The sequence below is a fragment of the Bacillus rossius genome, chromosome 6, assembly GCF_032445375.1.
Source record: "Bacillus rossius redtenbacheri isolate Brsri chromosome 6, Brsri_v3, whole genome shotgun sequence".
Classification (NCBI taxonomy): Eukaryota; Metazoa; Arthropoda; class Insecta; order Phasmatodea; family Bacillidae; genus Bacillus; species Bacillus rossius.
This window is the reverse complement of record NC_086334.1, coordinates 39,787,236-39,813,373: the sequence shown is the minus strand read 5'-3', so window position 1 is coordinate 39,813,373 and position 26,138 is coordinate 39,787,236. Positions and strand designations below refer to the sequence as shown.

Genomic DNA, 26,138 nt, shown 5'->3' with positions numbered 1-26,138 from the left:
ACTGCTTAAAATGTTATGTAGTTTGGTAGTTCTTATAACACAATTTCTTGTTTATTTTTATTTATTTATTTATTAACAAAATACATAGTGCTTTGTTAATCTTATCAAAACATGAAACCATAAAATATCTAGATATTACTGTTGAAAAAAAGGTTAAGCTGTACTTCTTATTTTAATATTTATAATTTTCTCGTGAACTAAGGAACATTACAGAAGATTAATGAATGTTTTTGTTGCCGTTTTTGTGTAACTTACTTTCATTAATATAAGTGATATTGTGCTTGACATGAACATAATATTACGCATGTTTTAATGGCAATAAAAATGAATCCACTACTTTTAATGATAAAAATTTTGGTTTATTATAACACCATAAAATCGTGGCTGTGTAAGCTTACGTCACAGTGGTGCAGTGTATCGCTAGAGCAGAAGCCACTGGCCCATGTCTGTCCACTGCAGACTTTTTACGGATGTATTCATTGCAAACCACTACCTCAGCTTTGCAGGAGCACGCAGTCCCGTGTGAAGTATTTGCATGTTTTTATTGCTTCTGATGTAGCAAATATTTTTATATACACATTTAACTACATATTTGTAGTGCACCTTGTTTTAGTCATATCAGATATCCATGACATTGGTGCTGAGTAACATTTGGAACACCAGGAATATAGGAAAGGAATCTCTCACCCTCACAACATATCCTTGTGACTGGTCCGAGACACTCTTGCAAGTACCAGCAGTACTTGAGCATGGCCTGAAATGCTGAATTGAAGCAGTGCTGTGGATCTGTGGTGGAATGTAAATTGATGTTGCAGCAATATCTGTCATTGATTTGGGCCAAGTCACTACTGTCCTGCTACTATACACAATAGTTTTCAGAGATTGAGTTCAATGAAGTGCCTATTTCTTGACATACAGTGGAAAAAAATGGTTTTGAAGTTGTTCCAATGAAGCAGTCGTCATTTATTATTTTGTAGGGCGCTGACATAACTGTAGATTTATGAAACTAGTTAAGCTTTGGAACAAGCAGTTTGAATTTTGGGTATTTATATGTTATGTATTGTATGTTTTACAATGTGTTTTGAATTTGGTTTCAGGTAATTATTAACAAACTAAAAAAATTATAAAACAATACTGATATAGACCTACTATTCACAATCTCTTTATGTACCTATTTAAATTGAGTTTAGTAAAAAAAATTTTGTTTCATTGCACATATTTATAGTTTAGTTTGTCCCAATAATATTAATGGAAGTGTGTGTGTGTTAGACTATTTGCTGCTGATAGTGTATATGTACATATTGTTCTGTTTTAGGTCTTCCAGAAAGAATAGTAACCACTTTATATCCAGTGAGGTGAGTATTGCTTTGTTAAGTAGTTAATTCTGTAGTCATTGCTTATGATTTGCACACAATTTTGAGCTTTCAGCAAGTTCGAACATTAATGAACTGTTAGACAGAAATAAAATTTCTTAATCACTATGAAGCTAGCTTCATAGTAGAAGCTTTTTTTTTGTGAAGTAATTTATTGTAAAATCAATTTAACAAGTTTGTGTAAAACTATTGATTGATGCTTAAAATAATATATCTTGCAAGACCTCGGTGCCCCACTCTTCTTCCAAACACAACATTGTTCCTTTACTCTTAGGAGATATGTTATAGTATGGGTGTTACTTCCTTGTGGACACTTGTGAATTTAGTAAATAGTACATTCTCATATGATTGATACACTCTCTTGTAACCAGTACAACTGTTTACAGTTATATTATTATTATTATTATTATTTTAACATTAATTGTATATTTCATGAGCCAAGATTATGTATTTGATTATTTTATTGTAAAGAGGACAACCAAAGTATAATAGATATTACACATCTTATTGCCAGAGACAACAAACTTTTAACTTCAGGGTCTTCTAAGAATTATTCTTTGGAAACTTTATTCATTTGGTCATAGTTCAGCACTCTTACACGCTAACATCCAAGTTTTATTTCACTATGCAGTTAATTTGGTTTGCTGATAGCTATAGCTCCTTGGTTGCTAGGGACTGAAAGTAAATAGTTAGAAGGAGGAAGGAGGAGACGCCATCGCCATCTTGCAGCGGGAAGATGTTTTCTCGGGCTGGGGCGAACCAAAGCCTTGGTTGCCGCCCGAGAAATTGAAGATTCGCGTCATCCGCGGTCGTGTACTATCTAGAATTCTCCATTCTACGAGTTGGGAGAATAGTATCTAGACTGAATAAGTCTTAGATAGGGAGTATCGGCGACATCGAGTGCCAACTTCCGCGTCGGTCCCGTTTCGTCCCGTAGTGGTTCCTGACGACTGATGTCAGCGCCAGCTGCGATCGGCCACGACGATTGGTGAGACCGATCCTAATTAAACCAGACTTTCTAGGACGAGAGGGAAGTCGATTCTTCAGCCAGACGCCCGGCTACCTCAGATCTCCTGTAGTTCGCCAATTACAGCTTCCAGCGTCCAGTTGTTCCAGCGTAGCAGCAGACCACCTGGAGGTCCTGGGAAGAGAGCCTTCAAGCCTCCGACAACGTATAGCTAGACCCGGCATGGTATTCAATGTGTTCCAGTGACGTCATTTGCATTTAATTACCGACACCTAGGATTGAACAGAAGTTAACATACAAAATATATTATTTTGGTTGTTCTCGCTTAATCACATGTTAACAGTAACTTCACGCCCATATTCAAGGACCCATTAAAATCATATGTTTTTCCATTATTACTATTTCATTTATAACAAACGTCAGTTAAGTAATGCAAATTTCCACTATTCACACAACACTACCAAATTTTCCTTTTAATAATTACTCTCTGGACAGTAACACAGTGCAGTGACGTGCTAGCTGGATTATCAGTCTGGTAGTCAATCCAGTAGCAGCGTTCCTGGTATCTACTGCGAAGAGGGTAGGCGCCCAAAACCCCGCAAGAACACACCAGTAATTAAAGAGTTGTTGGCCACACACCATATTTAAACCACACTCTTAAAAGAAAATTAAATTTAAGGAACACTGTATTCATGTCAGGCATACAAAATCTTTCCGAGAAAATATTTATACTAACAATAAAATCAACTGTTGTATCATCTTGTTAGTTATTGGCTGCAATTTGTGCATCTGATTAATTTCTCTGATTTTCCATCTCTAGTGTGAAATGTTTATCACATTTACTGATTTTTTTACATTGTGAATTTTTCTGAAAGCTTGTTATACTGTGAATTTACATTTATTTATTTATTTATTTATTTATTTATTTATTTATTTATTTATTTATTTATTTATTTATTTATTTCAAATTGTGACATGCCCACCGACAGTCGTCAGACTTGGTTGGTGGTCATAGTCATAACAAATATACAAGACAAACACAAAAGATATCACCACAAACATATGGACTCCCACCCCCATCTGCACAATAGTGGGTAAGAACAGCACATGGCTAACACACGAAGGGAAAATTTCCATATATTAGCGGTGACAACACATACAACAAACACAACAACAACCACGACAAATACAATAATACCACCAAACATTATTAAGTACATACTACACACAATAATAAACAAAAAAGAGAGAACAAATATCTGTTATTTACTAAGTTATTAATTAAGGCATTTACTAGATTGCAAAATTACAAATTTTAATTCATTCATCTAATAGAATTACAAATCTAATTTATTGTAATTATAAATCAGTCTATAGATAAGGTTGTTTTTGTTGTTAATTGTGCATAAAGTAGATCTTAAATGACTATTAAGGGCCGGTATTATGACCTCCGGCTAAATCTTCAGATTAGCTAGCCTTCAGGTTAGGCTAGCCTCCGGTTAACGAACGAGGGGTGTATTATGTATGACCCATACTTAGCCTGCGGTTGGCTAACCGGAACCTGACGAAGCATGTGGTGTAATAATGGGTGTGTTGGTAATGAAATAAACCAGAATTTGGTAACTTTTGTTGCAAGACAGTTTTTTTTTTCTGCTAGAATGTTAGTCAGCTGTTTGTTTTATTGTGATTCGGAATGTTTACAGCTGCAGTAAAGAAATATGCCGCGAACTTTATCTTGCAACAGATATAATTAAATTAACCAAAAACTACTTCGACGTCAAACCTGCTTTGTATTAAACCATAAAATTACAATTTAAGATTCAAAACCGTGTGTTTTCAACTTTACTCTTGTATTGAAACTCATGATTTTGTTAGGTTTTATATTAAGCCAAAACTAACGAAGTAATTCTATACAAACAAATAAATAGGGATGACATTTTTGCTAGAGATCACTTATTTCTTTCATAAATTTATTTTATAATCAAATAATATAGACCCTGTTTCGGGAAAATACTTGTCGATTTTCATTTCACTGGTGTAGGTTTCATTTTGTACTAATAGTTTCGTATCACGTATCCAAATTAATCCGATCCTGATGGAATTAGTTTGTGGTATAGGATGCTTGCTGTTTTAATTTAGTAGGTCGAGAGATCCTAGACATTTTCACTGGGGAAATAATTATGATTGTAAAATGTTTACGAAAGAAATACATTTTTACAAGACCTGACATAATTTGTTTGTATCGTGATATGTTAGGTATTTTGAGTTATGTACAGGATTTTTCAACATTCTAAATTAAAACAGCAAGTCTAATGTAAAACAAGACCAACATATAAAGGGTCATGCCGATAGGATCAAGGGATAAACTTGGATACGGGAAACAGAATAATTCCAGTGCTGTTTTCGTTTTGCACTTGCGTGGCAGGTAGATAATAAGTACCTAAAGGTTTGTAAGATAGGGAAGGGATAATTGGGTAACATTAATTTTCTCAATTCAATTGTATTCATTGAATTAGAACCATGTCTGAAGTCGTATGAAGTGCATTTCATTCCCGGCATATGTCCACTGTATTACGAATAAAAATTCACAGATACAACTTCCACGAAAACACGCATTTTATAGGTAATAATAACCCTCGTTTTGCAATTTTAAAATTCACTTATTTACACATATTCTTAAGCAGGAAATTTAAGTTTATATACATTGCATACGTTTATGTACTTCGTGATCAATTAAAGTCAAATAATAATACACGACTAGACGAGAATGGAAAGCGTGACTACACTTTCATGCCATGTAATTTTTAATAAAATTTTGACGAATACGGCGAAGCATTTTATATTTAGTAATAAATTATTCCATCGCATCCTGCACATATTCAATAGAATTCCTCAAATAGTCATCATCAGTATCAACAACTAACCTCGCCTGATACAACGCCATTTTATTTTCTGTTGCTTAGCCTCTGGTTAAGCAGCTAGCGGCCGGTTCATCCACCCGCTAGGTTAGCTGGGACTTTAACTGGAAGGTAGACGTTAACAGGGAGTCATAAAACCGAAATAAGAGCTAGCCTGCGGTTAAATTTTAGCCGGAACTTTAGCCGGAGGTCATAAAACCGGCCCTAAATTGTGGTACTCTCAAGACAGAATTTCCAAGGATAAACTTACATTGAATTTTTAAATTGTAGCAATTTTGAATAAAGCGTGCGTAATGTAGTCTCTACAAACTGAGAGAGGTGTAAGGATTGAATAAGGAAATCTCTATAGATTAATTAATTCAATAATTTTATTTTGAATGCTTTCAATTTTATTGCTATCAGTCAACTTGATGTTGTTCCAAATGATAAAGCAAAATTCTAGGTTAGATCTAACTAAAGAAAAATAGAGGGAAAGAATAGAATCTGAATCAGCAACATAAAAAGTGTTGAATTTTATAATGGCCAAAGTTCTTCGGGTAGAAGAATATAGATAGTTAACATGCTTATAAAAAATAACTTGGCATATAGGAAGATTTCAAGATCTTTTATTAATGTAGTTCTGAGATTTGACAGTTCAACAAGTTATATGTAGTCTTATCTGGGTAATATTTCCTCGTAAAGGATATCTTAGTTCTATTCTTGTTAAGTCTCTAAATTGTGTATGCACCAGTTATTGATTTTATTAATATCATGTAGTAATAATAAGCAGTCGTGAGGAGTATTAATTTACCTTTAAATTTTCAAATCGTCTGCAGAAAAGACTCCGGTGGAATTATTTATAGCACTGGTGATATCATTAATAAAGATATTAAAAATAAGAGAGGATAAAGTGCCACCCTTAGGAACTCCAGAATTAGTATTGAAAAGAGAGGAATTATTATTATTTATAGATACAAAAAAACTTCTATTTATCAAATAACTAGAAAACCAATTTATGTATATAGTTATCACATAAACCGAACTGAGATAACTTTTCAAGTAATAAAGTGTAGTGAATAATGTCAAAGGCTTTGTTCAAATCGAAATAGCAGGCATCTATCTGTTTTATATTAACTACTTCGTTATATATGGGATTGAGAAATGTAATTAAGTTAGTAGCTGTAGACATTCCTCTTCAGAAGCCGTGTTGACTACTAGATAATCTATTGTTGAGATGAAAATTTAGAAATTTGGACCTTTTTTTTCCCCAAAATTTTTTGTAAAAACCATTAAGTAGACATTTTGGACGATAATTGGAAACATTAAATTTTGAACCATTGTTATGGATAGGTGTTACCTTTGCTGTTTTCCATTTATTGGAAACACTTGTGATTTTAAACTTGTATTAAAAATATGTTGTAGTAAGGGTGGTAAAAAATGTGAGCAACCTTTCAAAATGAAGTTTGAAATGCCATTAGGTCCTGTTGATTTTGATGTTTTTAGGACCTTAATTCCCCAAAGGACATGACTTTCAGAAGGTTGGTACAGGTACAGAATCAAGTCTTATATCATTAATAGGAATTGGAGAGTTACAAATTGAAGACACAAACACTAGAAAAATATTTAGCTAAAACATTCATTAGACAACACAGAAGAATCACTACACATAACATAATTGATTTTTAAAGATTATTGATCATAATAACCATCCTTCATTAATTTTACATAATACCAACATTTTTTGGGATTACTCTTAATGTTGTTATTAGTTACTCTTGACCAATTGAATCGTTTATTTCAGAAACCACCTAAGTGCGCTTTTTTCAACTTTCGGAAAACTAAAAAAAACTGTTTTGCAGCTTAAGTATAGGTCTAGTCTCCTTCAAATATTTTTTTATCAAATCAAGAACATGCTATTGGAATAATCTATTTTGTTAAATTTTTTTTCCTTCAAGTTTTTGAGTTATAAATTTTTGAAAATTTTTTACTTAGGTGGTTTCTGCAATAAATTAGTGTAATCCAAAGTGATTTTTTTAAAAATTAATATTGAAATTAAGTCAAACGATTAATTTTTACCTGTTTTGGTATCAAAGGTAAGTAACAGACACACTTAAGTATAAACAAGAGTGTTTTTTATTAGGCATTAAACGGAAAATACTCGTACACATGGTCTATTCAGCTTCTGGCATGTCTTCTGGCAACTCGTGGTCAGTTGTTGGCCATTGGATGATGGTGTTGTAGAAGGCTTCATATCCAACAGTGTACTCCATCAACTTTTTAATATCATCAATCTTTTTTTGGTTGATTGGGACCTAAAAACAAAAATCTCACTGTGCAAAACCCGATAAATTTTAAAATTTGTTAAGTATGTCCTACAAAAATGTTTAGCTAACAGTAAAAATATAAACGTTTAAAATGACCTTGGTAAAATAAAGGTAAACATACCTTCCCAAAGGATAAGCTTTCTCTGTTGGTAGTTCCGGAGGGTTGGCAGTTTTTAGCAATGTGTAGGTAGACGTTGCTATTCCTCCAATGTATTCGCTTGCGACCAATTTTCCCGGAGTATCCTTGTTGTAGAGAAACTGCTTGTACTTGGACACTTTGAATGGCTGCTTATTTTCTTTGGGTACGTTCCTGCCTGAAGTTTTGTCCGAATTTGTCATTTTCTTATATGATTTGGGCCACCACTTTTTGAAACTGAGAACATCGTCTGATGTGAGGTGATATACAGTAAATTGGCCACACTTACTAGGTTTTAGCATGAGCTCTGCATATTCATCAGGAGTATAAATCCTGTCCGTCTTTCTCAAGAGACGCTTTATGCTTCCAAAATCTCTGTCACATGGGAAAAATGAGTGGCCACGTACAGGGAAGTTGTGAGTTGTTGTTTCAAACCGTCCTGAGTCACAGAGGTTTAGTAAAAAAACACACAATTGTATGATTTCTTATTTTGGCCTGATGGGCCATTACAAAACAGTATGAGATGCTTCACATTAAGTGGAATGTCACTGAAATAGTTCAGTAGCATTGAACATACTTCGTCTGGGCCTTTGTTTGCTTCGCCCTCATGATAGACATACAGTTTGGAAGCATTAGTTTTCAAATCGTGTAACGAAATCACATTTACCCAGAGCTGCCTCATATAAAAAACCTCCTGTACAGGTATGTGTAGCAAGGGTAAGTTTTGCTTATAGTCGAAGGCTAGTGCGACCGTGTCGTCATCTTTGTTTTTGCTTGCCTCATTCATAGCTTTTTAGAACTTCTTTGCTCGCCTTGAGTGTACCATTTTTTCAGCAGCTACATTTCTTTTAGCATTGTCACTTAAACCCTTGTCTTTCAGTTTGGCCGACAGTCTTTCGCAAGTTGAACACACATCAACTTGTGACCTTCCAAAACAGTAGGCAAAGTTTTCTTTGTAGTATTTGTTGTAGAAACTATACTTTACTTACTTTATTTTTTAGATCAGGGTTGTCTAAAATAAACATTGCATGCATTTTTGCAAAATCAAGCCTAGCGTCAAGATATTTTTTAGGTTTTCCCCCATAATGGGTTTCCTTGACATCAAATTTTTCAATGTGCTGCTGTATTCTCACACAAACGTTAACTGGAAGTGCGTTTCCACTTCTAGATTTTCCCCTCATATCTAAAGGGCTTTTGTGAAGGACAGAACATTTATTTATTCTTTTGACTCTATTGTCAGAAATTTGAAACACTTTCAAGAAAACACCTCTACAAACTTGAGTAAGAACAACATTTACTTTCAAGTTATACTTTTATGAATGGGATTTTTGGTTTGCCAAGTCACCAGTAGGCACGTCAGGGTTTTCTTGAGCTTGCTCATTATTTTCATTAGGGCTGCGGTTTTTGTGTCTACGTTTCACAGGCATTAACTCCATTAAAGCTTGGTTGTATGTGTCTTGGGTGTTTTTACTTTCCAAAGAGTAAAATGTTTCCCATTGTTCTCGTATTATTTCATCCATAAGTTTCAAATAACAATTCAAATGGCACTTACAGTTTACATCATTCTTATGGGCTTTGCTGGGAACTTCTTTTCCTTTGTACGAGACGTACTGCAATCGTTTGAGCCTAGCATTCCGAATAATGTTCCGTTGGTATTTTTCTTCGTGCACAACTCCACGCCTACGCTTGGGATTAGGTTAATCATCCGAACTATCAGACATGGCTTAAGAACTATAATAATGTATGATAAACCACAAAATAACACCTTATTTTTCACCGAAAATGCACGAAAAATAATATTATCCACTTAGTGTTTGGATGTCAGTAACCTTCGATACAAACTACAAACAAAACAGTGAGCCACGGAACACGTGACACTTGTCGTCAAAGCCGCCAACTGTCGCGAGTGAAATCTACCGCAGAAAGAACCTATGCGACGGCGCTTGGGTTCTTTCTGAAATAAACGGATTATTTTCAAGGCTGCCAAATAGCATCGGTGATATGGAACATATGTTATTTCTGCACTAAACGATGTAGTCACCTCCGAAGTGAACAGTACCAACAAAACAACATTTTTTGGAATTTTTGTCGCTTAGGTGGTTTCTGAAATAAACGATTCAATTAATTTTATCCGTTTTATAAGGATTTTCACTTGTTCCCAGTAATAAGAAAAATAATTATAGTAAAAAAGTTATTATTCCTCTTGTACAGTTTGTGAAGTGTTTCTTGGATTTAGAATGACAGTTTAGGATACTAGTAGTAGATTTCTTTAGCCAATTAATATCAGAAACATTAGTCATGGTGAATTAATAATTTATCTTGACTGGATATTAATTTTTCTTCAAATGACTTAAAATAAGCTTGGAATGTGTTTGGAATGCTTTGAGGGAGTAGATAGATGTTACCTAACGTTACATTATTGTTGTTCAAAATTTTAATTTTCAGCCAAACACTTTCAGCTTCATGGAAATCATGGTTTTCAATGGGCTGAACAGAAATAAACTTTAACTGCAATTAACTTCATATTGAGTTACTCATTTCTAAAGATCAAATATTGTTCTGTAAAGTAATGGGAATTTATACTACATTGAACCAGGTTTCCATGATGCATATAATGTCATAATTTGGGTTAACTAGTTTACAAAAAAATTCATTTTATTTTGTTCTTAGTCCTCTGATGTTGTGATAGCCAATTACCCACTCCTTAGATATTACCTGCACTGGAGGTATAATGCAATGCTCCTCCTAGCACCTGGGACAAACTAGAAGCTCCGAGTTGGTAGTTAAAGAATTGGTGGTAGTTTTGATGGAATGGAAGTAGAGCTTGCAATATGGTCTGGGTGAAGTTTTCCATAATAAGGGCTTATTAAGCATCCACTAGGGCATAAGAGGATGATGTTGATTCTTTCAAAATCTTCTTCTAGTACAGAGAAATGGAACGAGGCATGAGTCATGTTTTGTTCGAAGTTTTGTAACTTTCACTTGAGACATGTTAAGTTCATTGGAAATGTAGTCTGTGAATTCAATTTTTAACCGTAGGGTTGAACCTGGTAACAAAGAGGGCTTTCGTCCTTTTATAAATTGGTAGAAGTATTTCTACTACCTACTTTTATTGGAGTTTTCTTTCAGTTCAGATCGCGTTTGGTATCTGCATTCTCGTTAGAACTAGACTTTCGTCCATGTTGCATTACAGTGAATCCTTTACGCGGTTGCCAGGCTTTCCCAATGGTTCAACGACGTCAGATCTCTAGATCTTGACTATAGGATAAATCACTATCAGTCATGGAATTTAAGCGTTGCTTAATTGGAGACAACTCATGCTTTATCTCAGATGTTTCAGATGTAGTATCGATCAATAATGTTTTCAAGATCAAATTTTCATTCTTCAAATCTTCAATTTTATCACAAAGAGATTCAACTAAGTTGGTTATTTCTTAGTTATTTTGTGATTCTGACTTAGGTGCAACTTGTGAAGATTTATCTTGAGAGAATGTTTTCTTATTAGGAGAACGAAACATTGTCAGATACGCGTCTCAAGTTAAATCAGAAATAGAATCATCGTTTGGGGGTACTGGAAACCCCCCAAAATCTGGTAGATCAAGCAGGGAAGAGTTAATTGTGAAAGATACAATATCCCGTAAGGCAGATGATGAACATACACATAGCAAAACAGAGAGTGCACATGCGACATGTCCGTCGGGCACAAGCAGTTGGTCGCTACTTAAACACTTAAATTATGAAATATGTACATTTTGTATTAACTTGTAATTTGTGAATGTCACGATCCATCTCATCAGAGTTGTGATGCATGTCCCTGACAGTGATCATGAGGTACACTTTACTATGATAACTTCTTGCAACATCTTAGCTGAGGAAGGAAACAGTGTTTAAATTGCTGGTCCATTTCACTGTAATGTCTTTCAATAGGATTGATGTAGTGTGAACATGTTGGCTAGGAAAATTTTTTTTGGTTAACATTATGGAATTATTTTGAAATTATATAATGTTGGTCTTTGTTCTGGCTCTGCGTAGAATGATAGTAATTTGACCAAGTGTGCGATCTTGTTTTGGAGAGAAGTGTCGGGCATTCTCTAAAAGGTCATGATCAATGTCTGAGATGCCAGATCTCCTTGTGTCATGAACACATCATCTTGACAATCTATGACCATGCCGACCACACAAGGTACTTAAAGGCTGGTTAATGGTTAAGTTTTCCTTGCGGCAGATGGAGCGTCGTCACGAAGTAACCACCAAGGGGGGAACGCCTAGGGGCAGTGATCCTGATGTCCACCTGCTCCGTAAGAACTCCAGCATCCTCGGTCCTGATTCCAGCACCCCTCCTCATGCACTCTCCTCTCCCAGGTCGGCAGAGTTTCCCAGTGCAGAGGAGAAGCAGGTAAGGCTATCTGTGGAGGACAACACCTCGTAACTGTTGGTAACTGTTGTGTTGCTGATGCACTCGTCTGTCGGGCAGAACATATCTCCGAGCAGTGAAGAGTTGCAGAGGATGAGGAGCAACAGCTCGTACCACCTGAACCAGGACCCTCGCGACAGCGGCAGCGAAGGCAGCGAGTACAACGGCCGAGGAAAGTGGGTGAGTGTTTCCTTCTCTGACTGTCCATGGCATTAAGATACAAAATGGACACCTGGTAGCTTGCAAACATGTGACATACACCAATGCATTTCGTGATCAAAATTACATTTGCAATACAGACAGAATTTATAATATATATGACCAAAAGTGTTCTAGTGAAGATTCTTCGTGCCTTTGAAATAGTCCTGTACTTCACTAAATATAACTTCCCAATAATTTGTTTAATCTTAATTATGAATGTTCAGTCTTGACTTCTGTCACAGATTATTTACATGTGTATGACTCAGAATTCAATGCTGTTAGTGCTCAGAATTTTTTTTCGCTAATTTTCTGTAATGCTTTCTCCTAATTTTTTAAAAATGTGTTTTACACTGCTGAAATGTCAACCAAACATCTTGAAATGTGAACTAATTATTAGTATGTATGTAATTTCCTTATCATTCAAATTATTGACTTTAACTATGTCAGCAATTATGTATCTGCATTTTGCTGCTGTTAGGCACAACAAAACTGTGATGGTTATTTTAGTCACGAAACATTCAACTCTGTCCACTGCAAATGAAAACCTCCAAGTTGCTGTGTTGGAAACTTACACCCACTAGTGTTTAGGTACACCAAATAATTTCCTTAAGGTTTAACTTCACCTGCCATTATATTTTATTGTGAACAATTTTTACAAAGACTCCACTGTGTTTAGCAGCAATTTTTTTTGCCAAATTTATGCTAAATTGTATTTGCTGTTTGTAGAGAGTCAAGCAAGTATTCATTGTTAACATTTTTGCCTGGCTGATTCCAAAAAGTTTACACACACACTCTTTGGATGAGTACGGACAATATTATATGGTGAATTGTAATGAAACCAAAATAACACCAAAAAGGATTTCAATACTAAATACACCATATAACACAAAACTGAAAGTTAATACAACATAAAGCACCAAATTGCAATTTAAACCATGAAATTAATCAGCATTTTTAATCAAAACCATGAATTTGTACCGAAAAGTATGTACTAAAAATATATATAGTATGGAAAAAAAAAACTTATTTTGCAACTGCAATTACTCATTTTTACATTATATTATTGTACAAATTTTATACTCCCAAACACGTTCTGATTGGTTTTTATTGATCCAAGTAGCTCTCTCCTAAAGATACTTATTACAAATTATTTTATTTTAAAAGTGCTGCATGGATCAGTCAAACTGACACTTTTTTGGCAAAACAAATATCATAAAACTTAAGTGTCGTATTTTTTCAATAATATGCTATCATAATGAATAAATATAATTTATAAAAAATAACACTGACATCTGGATTGGAAACAAAATTGGCCTTAAAAAAATAAAACCATAAAATTTTGTCTTTATGATTAGGCTGACTCAGATTCTTTACCCAGAGTGAATTTTAATAGCACTTGCTAACTCTCTAAGACTGGCAATGTGCAGAATAATTTACAAACTATTTAGTACATAGCCTACACTAACTTTCCCAATTATGACTGAAGGATAGCAGTATTAAACTAGCCAATAATCTGCATAATACCAGGGCAATAATGTTCATGAAAGGTAACACTACATTATATTTACGACTCAATTCGGAACATAGGTGAATTTTTTTTCTGTTTGCAGTTGTATCTAAACACCCTTATCGCTTAGATTTAAGTGCTAAAACTGAAATTTTAACTCTTTACCTCCCTTTCATGTTTTGTTCTGTTACAAATGTTTTCAACAGATATTCATTCAGTGTAATATAATGGTTGTAAAAAGTCACACAAGTTTTCATAATTATCACTTGTGTGAATTTTTACATCATTAAATGTGTGGAGGTATCGAGTAAATATTTTAGAAATATTCCTTTAACATTAATAATAAAAAAATAAATTAAAGAATTCAACATGGCGTGTGAGAGCGAGCCTTAAGGATAATGCGTAAGGGTAATACCCGTAACATAATGCTGAAGGTGGATTACCATGAACGACAAACTGAGCCCTTTCGGCATACAAGACGTTAGTGCTGTCACGTTCCCAGGTACATGTTGTACCCCACAAACAAGTGGTACTAGTGGTTGCCAGCAGCCCCAGGGTGTCGGGGACCGGCGGTGTGCAGCTGTCGCACCTGGTTGCAGGCCGAGGACGACGTACGAAGTCAGCAGTACGACCGCAACCTCAAGTCCCACCAGCAGATGGACACCGTCTCCCAGAGGATGTCCAGCAACGGGCACCCCCTCTATCCTCGAAGGCCCACCACCAAGGTCAGTGCCTCGCTGGGCATGTCACGCAGGTTCTCACACTCTTGAGTGAACTGCGGAGGGATTTTCTATGCTACAGGAGATCAAAACATGCTTAGAATTTTTTTTTTCTAACAGTGTCGTATCCGACGGTTCCGACCTATGGGCGATACAATATTATATCTAGATAACAATGATGAGAGTATGTTATCATCTGTAACAGTACTTCCAGAATTACTTGTTGAGTGATAAGTCTAATATATAGCAATCACTGTCATCTAATCTAGAACTAAAGCTCTGAGAACATGTGAACTCGCTACGTAGTTAGACTTATCTAAAAAAATTGATTTAAGGTGGAATAATTGTGAGTACCCATGGCTTATCTTTTGTTAGCTGTTACGTTTTTGCCCAGCCACCTTCCATCGACTCTGTGATTGCTCAAACACATGGCACATGACTGAGTGGTGGCGATGTGTTCCAGAGCTCGAACATCTTGTCGGCGGTGCTGTGTCTCATCAAGGAGCTGGACTACCCGAGCCTGGAGGTCGTCGAGGTTGCCGTCCGCTCTCGCATCGAGGAATTCTGAAAGACTGACCGGCTCCTCGTACACGCTAAATTATTACAGTTCTTTTGAGCTAATTTTTTTTAACATTTTAAAACTATTAATTTTAATGTTTAACATTTTTACTCGTACTATTTTTTGCAGCATGAAATTTGAGGATTTTTTTCCCCTTCTATGAATTTGGCCATTGAATTATGTTAACATGGTTTGTGTTTGAAAATCTCAACTCTATTCTTGCAAATGTTAGTTCCTATTTATTTAGATTTTTTATCTATATGGTTCAATATATTTACACTGATAAATAATATTTTACTAAATATGTTGTTCAGAGGATATATTTTGTAATGTGCAATAAATGTTTTTTAAGGAATGTGATTAGAAGTTTTATATTTGTGTGGATTAAGAAAAGGCTGCAAAAATTAGTAGTTCACATTAAATATAGTTAATATTTGTATTAATAGTTCATAGTGTATGTTTAACTTAAAATTCTAATTGGAAGTGATATTTGTAATCATCTATATTTTGATTTAGACTGTTGGTACACTAAACTAAATTTTGCTCATCTCAAACTCAAATACAGTGCAGGGATATGGGAATTTTTGAGGGAGTAATCAAAGATATTATGGTATTTAAAAAAATTTTGGTGTTGTTAACTTTGTTAAATTGTTATTGGTGACTCACTTATAGTTATTTTGAAAAGCATAATTTGTTTCTGCTCTCAGCCTGTTGAGCATTTTTAAATAACAGTAAATTTTAACATTGATTTAGTCTGAGCAACTTGTATCTATGCCAGTTACAAGCATGTTTAAAATTTAAAAATATAATAAACGTACTTCTACTTAAAATATATGTATATTGTATACAATATTATTATATACCAGACAAAAAATTTATACGGCCTATCCCAAGAAAAAGTACCATTTTCTGACAGTTCTGAAGTGCAGTTTACTATATTTCCATGGAAACAAAGTTTATCACTAATCCTTTGTCTACAATTTTACTCATATGATAAAAGGATTGGTTAAATAATGTAAAAACACTTGAGTTTTAAATGTTTGTTTGAGTACAGAACCATGTTCGTGTTCTCCGAAAAATATTTCATCCTCTATCAGAGCAGATGAGAGAAATAAATTATTTTGGTGTAGTACAACAGTTTTAGTTGTCGTCTTGTTGCTGGTTTTTAGTGGTTACTAAAACTAAGCTACCTCTAAATGCAGGTTATTCGAAAACTCACCATTAATATTTCTTGGTGTGATACAGTACATTACAAAAATTGAGTTTGAAAATGAAGAGGTTGAGTCAGAATTCAACTGATAAACTTGAGCTGCAGCTTCAACATGAAACAATAAGTTGAAAACATACACAACTTTTGGTGTATTGTGCTTCACAAGGTTCCTATACCTAACAGCTGGTTTATTGCAAATAATATAGAAAGTATATAAGATTGAAAGCATCTGTCCAGTATTCAGTTGAATAAAACAAAATAAAAAGTTGTCTTGGTTTATTATCATTAACCCCACCATTTTCAAGAAAGTATACTGTGGTCTTTAATTCAAATTCTTCGGTTTGACACATTCTGTAATACGGAACTGTTCTGAGCCACTTGCTTTCACATTTGTTTGCCTGATGCCTGTGTTTTTAGTTCATTTAGTGTCTATCATGACTGTTAGTTTTCATTTCAGTACAGTGTTTTCTATTTTCTAGTCCTCTACATATCACGTTCACGTAATATTACAACTGTACAAACATTTGATAATCAGGCAAAATTGCTAATTCTGTGTGGGCTTGGTCCCGAATGTGCCCATTTTGTATCGCATGTTTAGATAAAAAAAAACTGTATTGGCTGGCAGGTATGCAACATTTATAACATGAACTGTGCTATAGCAGTCTAACAAAAATATGTGAGAAGTAAGGATGTTGCCCCCAACTATTTTAATAAAATTATTTCAAGACAGTGACAAGTTTGCAGTAGTCACAGAACAATATCCAGATGCTCGAGTTATATCTTGTATATATTCTCTGTAATGTATTTGCAATAAATTTTGTTTTTCAACTCCAACTGAAAGTCGTATTCCAGCATTGCTAAGCACTTTAAACTGTAAGTTGTGGCTTTTTTTTTTTTTTTTTTTTAATTTTTTACTTTTTTTTTTGGTGGCTCTCTATCTCTAGCCAAAATTTTTTTGGCTGAATTCAGTCCCATCCATTAAAAAAAAAATAAACCTATGGCCTAAATTATAGTTGTATCTTCAACAATTTTTGTTTGTTTTTGCTCATTGATCCTTATGCAACACCACATTGCTTGGTTGTTCAGTGCTTCACCAGAAGTCGCCAGGCTTGATGGACTTGCCCAGTCAGCTGATGCAATATTTTGAGTGTTAGGTAGTATGCCATGGGTGTCAGGAAAGTGCATTAATTTGTTCGTGGTGATACTGTTATGTGTAAGAGAAGTCACTCTCTGAAACAAGTGTTTCCCCCTTTAGTGTTAATATATTTTTCTGAGAATTGTTTGTAATTCTTGTGAATATATATTTTTTAATTTTAAAATGTTTTGCAATGTATTGCAAATTTGCCCATAATATTCCAGTGGGGAATTTGTCTCTGATTTTATCTATACAAACATGTAAGAGAGCTATGTTCATTCTTGGCATACTGTCTAGTGTCCCCCTGCTGCCTTGTACTTTAAATTGATGTCACTGTTAACCTCATCAGCAAAATTTTTCCTTCTCAAAAAACTTTGTTAAATGTTAATATATAGCAGTTTGAACTCTGGGTAGTATAAGAGGTCCAAAAAGTTTTAATAACTACTGTCATGGGTGCTCTTCACATACAGGTTGTGTCACAATGCAACCAATCAAATAAACTCTGATTTTCATGGTGTTATATGGCTATTGCTATTGGCAGTAGTATTTAAGTTAACTTTAAAAAAAAAACGTATAAAATAATTAAAATGTCAAATGAGTAAATAAATACTGTATACAAATTCTTAGACCAAGCTAGCAGTGACTGTGATTGCAGGCAAATTGTAAATAGTGGTTGGAAAATTGAAATGCCCTGCTAGGTGTAAATTAATACATGTAAGGGCCACTCATTCACTACTAAACTTGAAAAAATTTAAACAAATAATAAACCATTTAAATTATATTTAAATTCTTTTTACTGTAAAATAGAAACAATTAATAGTTTTGATGGAAAAAAAAAATCATCATCCACTCTAGTCAGGTCTGTAGGGTACTTGAGGCTGTTTTTTTTTATCCTGTCTACCACGCTGTTGCTCTCTGCTCACTCCACTCCTTTTACCGTAGATTCCTTGGCGTGTTATAACCATTTCACATGCATTCACTTTCCCTGTTATTTACTACTCCCTCTTTCTTCAAGAAGTTTCTTTGCAAGGATTCATCTTTAACTGTGTGTGTGTGTGTGTGTGGAGGAGATACCTCATTTTTACGCACTAAGTTGCAGGTTATTCCAAGTCATAACAATTTTCTCAACTTCATCCTCTTAGATTCATTTGAAATTTTGTAGATGCAGCGATGTATAATTTTTTTATATAATATTCATTTAATGAATGGTTAGACTGTTAGAGTGTAAGTGGTGCTTTAGATGTTTTGTACGTTTATGAGAATATATTTATGATAATTCAGTGCCCAAATTAATGTTTAGTTCATTACGTAATACTATGTAGTTCATGACGTAATACACAGTAGGGCTATTTTAAGAATTAAGTTGGGAAAACTGTATCATAATTAAGCCGTATGTCGATTCCATTTCGGGGAGTGACTTTAACAAGGAGGCAAACTCACTGATGTGCTATTATAGCTATGATTATTACCCGTACCTTTCGAATGCACAATATGGTTTGGCCATTAGACAAATATGTGCCTGGGGAATACTTGGTCAAGTTGGTTGCAATGCATGTCACATATAAGGCAAAGTTCGAAAGTGAGCATTGTTTGTAACATGATTTTACTTTAGCAAACTTGATTACTATAACCAAGATAAGTAAATTTTCAAGAATTTTCGGCATATTATGTGGCATTGCAATTTTACAGTGTGTTTTTATGACATAATGTTTTTCAGTAAGTTATTAAGTACATCAGCTGATTATGTATGTTCAAGGTCATGGTGACTTAGTTTTTTATGTGTATTTTATCATTAATTTTGGTATTTAGTTATTTTATTTAGGAAAAGACACTTAACTTTATTTGCCAATTTTCACATTGTTTGTCAGGTTACTATTCATGCAATCATATATTTTAGTATTTTATTTTACTTAAATTTGATCTTTATAACTATATATTTACGTGTGTTGTGACATTTCTAGAACATTGGGTATTTTCTTGGTACAAGAAAGAACAAAGGACAGGTGCATGACACGTGGTGCAAATTTTCCAGACATTTTATCATTTACCAAAATGTCTTGGTGCTTTTCACATGGATTCTCATGAGGAAAAATTGGCAGGTGTTTGCTTCAGGGTGGAGTGAAACTAACTTGTAGTACATGCACATAATAACAGGATGATTATTAAGAAACTCATGTTTTACCAGTTGTTTGTATCATAATTTTACAATTTTAGTACGTTGGAAGTTAATTAAAGTTTTTATGACACATAGCTATTTGAGAAAGTAGGTATCTTGAAGTGATTTGGTAGGATAAGTGAATTTTATTGTTTTTGTAATAACTTGTTTGTTTTATTCTGGAGAGTTTTTAATACATAAAACTAATGGTTAATTTTGTGCAAGAGAAAAGTCTTGATGCTGGTAGTTGTCATTAAATGATGTTTGAGTTGATGTGTTGTGTGAAACAAAGTTTCAATGTTTAAGCTTGTGTGCAGGGGATATATGCTTGACTGGGAACTGAGATGCTTGGCAGACAGTGTTGCAGGCTGTGAAGAGTACGCATGTTTTAAACCATAGACCATTTTGGGTGTTTGTGGGTACATGTGCATATGTGTGTGTGTGTGTGATATGTGGTATCCCTAAACCACTTTTAGTCCTACCTTGAAATTGATTTCTTTTTGTAATTACTTTACAAAACTTGTGAATCCAAAATATTATTTATAGTAACTTTTGTAAAGCACACTAAAGACTAAAACAGTTTAATTTTATGCACATTTTCATTGGACTTAGCAGTATGTTAGGCAGTGTAAAAAGTCATAATTAGGTATGGAATTGATGCTTTCACCCAGCTAAGCAGTGGAAAAAGTCATATTTAAAGTCATATTCTTTGAACCAGCTTTAATACAAGTTTTTTTCCTTAGTCAAGGAACTCGGTATGTATTCATTTTTTCTCGACGTCAATTGTTTTGCTATGACCCAAATTCTTTCACCCCTACTTAAACTGACCAATATATGTTACAGTTTCTGCATCCCTTTTCCATCATTTGAATATGGAAGCATTCTGCGATCACCGTAAAATCCCAATTTTTTTTCTTGTTGTTTTGTACAAAAGCTATGAGATGGAAACATAATGGCACTAGATAACACTTTAAAGCCACGAGGGCAATCACATGATCACATCATTCTGTCTGCAATGCGAATTTGCAGAGAGAAGTGTAGAAAGGGAAAAATTGAAAATAAAAATAACATTTAAGAATTACTGGAGAGAAGTCCAACGTCCTGCTACAGAAAGGAATGCATTCAGTACAATTAATGCTCTACGTGTGAAGTTATGGCTTTTCTAGTAATCAAAGTTGGTGTTATGCTGTGTCATGTAGTTATGTGCAGCTACACAAAAATTGCTGCGATTGTGCGCAGTGTTACTGAATAGCGTCCTTAGCCTGTCTCAGGCTGTCCCAGTAGTTCATTAAAGGACTTAACATTCCTGACTGCATCCTTACTGTGTGTGTTTATAAGACTGTCATATTTCTGTAAAGTGTATCTTGGCCTGCTATAAAGGAATAAAAAAGGCAGTTTTCACGAACTTCTCCTAAACATACCCCCAGCAAGGGAATGATTAAGTTTATGTGATCTTCTAAGTCATTACTCAAAAAATTGGTTTTCACCATCGTAACATTCACTTATGTATGGATTGCTTAGGTACGGACCATTTTACGATAGTGTTTCGCCTCTTACAGATAAAAGCACCAATAATTTTCAGGGTGGTATTCGTACGTGTTGTTACTTGATACATATATACAAGCCAATAAAAATCTTTTAATAAGCAAAAAAAAAAAATGGAATGTTTATTCTGCTCATTTTATTTTGGTGTTATTAGAGTATTTACACTTTTAAGAGAGTTGTGTAATTTGAATGTCAGAATTAATTAAGAAAATATCTGAAATAAAAAGTATAAGGATACAAAATTTTTCTCCAGATAAAATGAAAGGTCTGAGCTTAGCTGAGTGGTACAGAACTGAAATAGAAAATAAGCAGACGGATGCTGTTTCAAGTAAAGAATGAAGCATGAGAAAAGTTGGTTTTTAATTTTTATGTACCATAATGTCCTCTTGTGTGCTATAAATAATTTTTAATAAACTTTCTGATAAGTTAAAACGTTCAAAAGTGGTACATTCCAATAAGAAAATTCATCTAATTAAAACTGGTGCCGGACCAAGTTCAGGTGTAATAATTGATCCAGTTCTTTTAAAGACATGTACTTTGATGGAAAGAAGTTTTACTAGTCTGCGGAATCCCTTCGACAAGGATTTTGCATTCAGTGTTAATGAAAATTTTAGTGTTGAAGGTTGGTATAACAGTAAAAATTTCTTGCTCCACATTAATATCATTTGATAGCCTATCTGTACCATACTTATCTTTCTAAACTAATCCATCCCTTAATTTTGGTATCTGTACCATACTTATCTTTCTAAACTAATCCATCCCTTAATTTTGGTTCTTTATTTGCTTGTATTCCATAATTCCTGCATTCCTACATTTTTCTTCATGCAAAATCTTGCAAATAAATCACTTTAATCTCAGTCCTTCACGATAATTATGCATGTGTGGAAATATTCATGGTCGTGATAGGTGTTTTAAACTTCATACAAAACATTAATTTCAACAATTATGTGTACTTCTTCTGCAAGTTCTTTATGTTTCTCCTCAGCATACATATTATTTAACTTGTTTGAGATAGGTAAGGACTTCTTACAAACTTAAGGGTCTGATTTTGGTTGCCTAAATTAAGCTTTGCTTAAGATTGTATTTCCTTAACCATTGGTGAAACAATTCAGTGTGCTAGGCAGCCCTTAAAAGTTAGGTGATATTGGTGAAACCGGCCATAAGTCTCGTAGAATGTTAAGTTTGTTGGGCAGGTAATCCTGGTCTTTATCAATTTTGTGTTACCTACGGTGTGCTGCATGGTTTGTATCACCTGTAACACGGAGCTAAATACAGACTGGTTTTGGCGTAGTAGTTTGAGAGTGAATGATTCATCATGTTATGTTGTTCCTGCGGCAAACTTGTGTTGAATACTTGAATGTAGTTGTATTCAAGATTTGTGTTGTTTGATGCAGATTTGAGTTAGTTTTGCCACATATTTGTGTATTCTCTCATTGCTGAAACTTTCTCTAGCAAACAGTTGTTGAATACTCAACCACAGACATTTTATATAAATAAGTTGGAGAGAGAATCCTGTCGTGGCCGATTCTTGCATGTTGCTTTCCCTCACTGTTATGCATGTCTTAATTTAAATCATTGTGTTGTAACAAGTCATTTATCTCATTGCGACTTGAGCACAGTACATTTGTACTCGCATATTAAAGATATTATTATGATTATGTACATTAACTTAATATTCAAATAGTTTTATTGATCACATATATTTTAATAAGGTACTAGTTTATAATGTTAAAAGTGATAGGATGTGTATATGTTTATGAAAACAGAGCTGCACTAATGTGTAAATTGTAACAGACATAATTCTGTTGAAAGTTGCAGTTCCCAAATTGTGTTTGTTATTGTATTCCGTCCCAAAGTATTAACATCTTCCGTTTACTTTATCCTTTGCCTGTGTAACTATCTGTGTGATGTGTTAGTACATCTTGATACTGGAAGTTGTGCGTAATGGATGAATGCAATAAGGATTCATAAATGAGATAAATCACAAGCACAATTCTATGTTGTATTTCTCAAGGGTGGTAGAGATATTATCCAGCATTTAGTCACCAGTTTTGAGTGGTTCTAAGTCTTTAAGTTCACTTGCTATTGTTAAGTAAAATTCCGCCACTGCAGTACATACATATGTACACAATGTCCCAGCTGAAGTATTTACCTGCATGCCATTAGGTGATGTAATGTACATTGATTTTTCCTTGTGAAGTATTGAAACTTGTAATGTTTTACAAAATATGACTGATGGTCTACCATAATACATTTTTCTGGTTATAGCTTTAATTGACAATTTTTTTATATGGATTAAGTTAATGTTGCAAATGTCTGTCATATTGTTTAGGCGCAGTTAATGTAAATGGACATGATGTAACAGAGCTACTCTCTATCGGTGCATACCATTGAGATGTTATTTTCATCTGCACACAGGTAAACAACCCATACTGCATTCGGTAGTGTACTTGTATAACTGACAGGTCAGATGTGGTTCAGGCATGTACAGATTGAGCCAAGTTGTTTTCTGATGCAACGCACCATAGTTTGCCAACCCCTGAACATTTACAGTCCTGTAGCAGCAGAAAATATCACAATGCAACTGTATAATTCAAGTTTTGACTTGCACAGTGTGCTTTCCTCTGAATGTGGTATGCAGCGAAATACTTAAAAGGACTTATTATGTACGTTTGATTCATAAAGGGAAACTGTTATCTAAGTATTAAGTTTGTAAATGGATGTCACATGAATTTTGTCTTTTGTTTATAATTTAATTTATTTTCTATCTACCAGTACTAGAATGGACAGTTGATGTGTACTTATTGAGCTAGAATTTCTAGTTCTCATTGAAGTGCGATAAATGTAATTCTTTAAATATGTTTATTGACTTGTCTTCAGTTTGCAACCAGTGTTTTGTGAACTGGAAGCTTCACCAATATGTGTACTCGCAGGTAGTTTGGCTTGTTGAGTGGCCTGTTAGTCATACGAGGAATTACTGAAATTTAAAATCAAATTTGATTGTGGTACCCAATCAACATGCCATTTGTATGTCACACCCAGATGCAAAGAAGTAGGAACCGGGAAAATGGCAAGGATGGGCAGGGTTCAGCCTGGGGTTGGTTCCCCTCCTTTGATCTCAATAAGGAAGGGGAGAAAAAAAAAGTGAATTTGTTTCAGAACCGAGAGTGAAGTATGTAGTATGTTATTTCAGTGCATGCTCTATTGCTGTTACCTGTACCCCGGTTTATGATAGTTCTACCTCCAGTTTAGTGTACAACTTAGCTTCTGGTTGTTTCAAGGGTTTTTTTTTTTGTTTGTTTAAGTACATCTTAGATCTGAAAATGATAATTGAATATTTAAAAAAAAATCAGTAATGGTTTCTATTCCACCTGCTCAGTGATTTTTGGATTTGTGTAGTGCATGATGATTCTGTATGTGGTTATTTTACTTGCTATTGTCCAAAAATTTAAATAAAATAGTAAGGAGATATCTTGCTACCCTTGAAGGGACAACTGATGAATAAGCTTTGTATTTCTTAGTTTATGTGCAACCTCAAATTAGTTACATTAACTAATTTACAGTACCCAGTTTTATCTTTACTGAACTTATTACATTGGAAAAATTAATGTTTCATAATTCTATCAGCAAGTAAATAGTTTAATTTTAAAAAAATAAAATAATTTGTAGTTTTAGTGTGATTGGTTTTATTTCTGCCCATGTCTAGTCCCTGCATGGCTGACTCTCCAATCAATTATCTTGGAAGTTGTTGTTAAGTGATTGCTGATAATCCTGCACCGTGTAATGTTCCATATTTAAACCTGAACTGACTTAACATGACATTATACATGGATGTGAAATTTGGTACATGATTCCAAAAATATTTTGCATCTCAGTTTTGGTTATTTTGCAAGTGATCAAATATTTTTGCAAAAAAAAAAAGTATTTAAAATTTAAAACACTGGTGGAGGCAAGCAGATGTTATTAGCTAAATAATGGGGCTTCATTGAAAACCATGACCCTGAAACTGCTCCAGCAAGGCAACATTTCATAAATGACTTTTTACTGGTTAATATATTTATAGTTGAAAATATTGATGAGGAACCCACACGTATCTTAGAGTTATGAAACTAATGAGTAATGAAGGGGTATGCAATATCAACCATGTCTTAAGATGTGATTTAGGTGCATGCCGATTTGTTGGTTATTGTGTTGCCCAGGTAGCATTGGCTAGCATTTCAGAAACCTTGAATCTATCACATTTTATAAAATTTTGACTGGCCAAGTCAAATGGCTTGTGTGCATAGGTATTTTCTAAGTTTATTACGGTACCCAGTTTCATTAGCCTTAGCCTTTACGACATATGCTAATTGTCTTTTAGATATTGTGGGACAGTATATAATTAGTAGGGAAAAGATTTTATGGTTTTATATTTAAGCTCATTTCATTTATAAAATAGGGAATTATGGTGGTGTTTCTATTTTTGATGAATTCTGTTTATTCATAAATATAGAATATTTTAAAAAAATACCTATGACAGATGTTCCATGATATTTCACCAAAAACAGTTTAATTCTTATTGACATATGATGCACTTTTACCATATAATAATATTTACGAGGGTTATTTTTTTTTTCAACCTCCGATCGGCTGTAATAAAAAAACGGGAATGAATTGGGAAATTATTTTAATGTCAAAAGAAACATACATCTTTACTCTATTTTTCCACATAATCACCGTGCAGATTGAGGCATTTGTCGTACCAATGCACCAGCTTTCCAATACCCTCTGCATAAAATGATGCCTCCTGCCTATTCAGCCATGTTTTAACAGTGCCCTGCAGTGTGATTACAGTTTCATTTCTCCATGGCATGCCCATTAATCGATACCCTAATAGCTCGTACACGAATCGACACGTCTCATAGTGTTTACCCCCTTTCACCAACCATGTGGAGCGGCCAACTCACACCTCAGTTGAAGCTTGATTATGGGAATTTCAACGTGGCTGCAACGATAA

General features: G+C 34.2%; 1 protein-coding gene across 4 annotated transcripts in view; it reads left to right on the top strand.

Moving 5' to 3' along the window:
- The window catches only part of LOC134533068 (cilia- and flagella-associated protein 410), a 44,490-nt gene extending 27,915 nt beyond the window's left edge, over nt 1-16,575 (top strand). For 2 of the 4 annotated variants that reach the window (XM_063370273.1, XM_063370272.1), the window contains 5 exons: nt 1,316-1,355; nt 11,923-12,093; nt 12,172-12,291; nt 14,419-14,544; nt 15,002-16,575. In XM_063370273.1, coding sequence (XP_063226343.1) covers nt 1,316-1,355; nt 11,923-12,093; nt 12,172-12,291; nt 14,419-14,544; nt 15,002-15,106 — 562 coding nt within the window. In that variant the 3' untranslated portion in view covers nt 15,107-16,575. The remainder of the gene's footprint in view (nt 1-1,315; nt 1,356-11,922; nt 12,094-12,171; nt 12,292-14,418; nt 14,545-15,001) is intronic. The other 2 variants (XM_063370274.1, XM_063370275.1) reach the window with 1 other exon arrangement.
- The last annotated feature ends 9,563 nt before the right edge of the window (nt 16,576-26,138 follow it).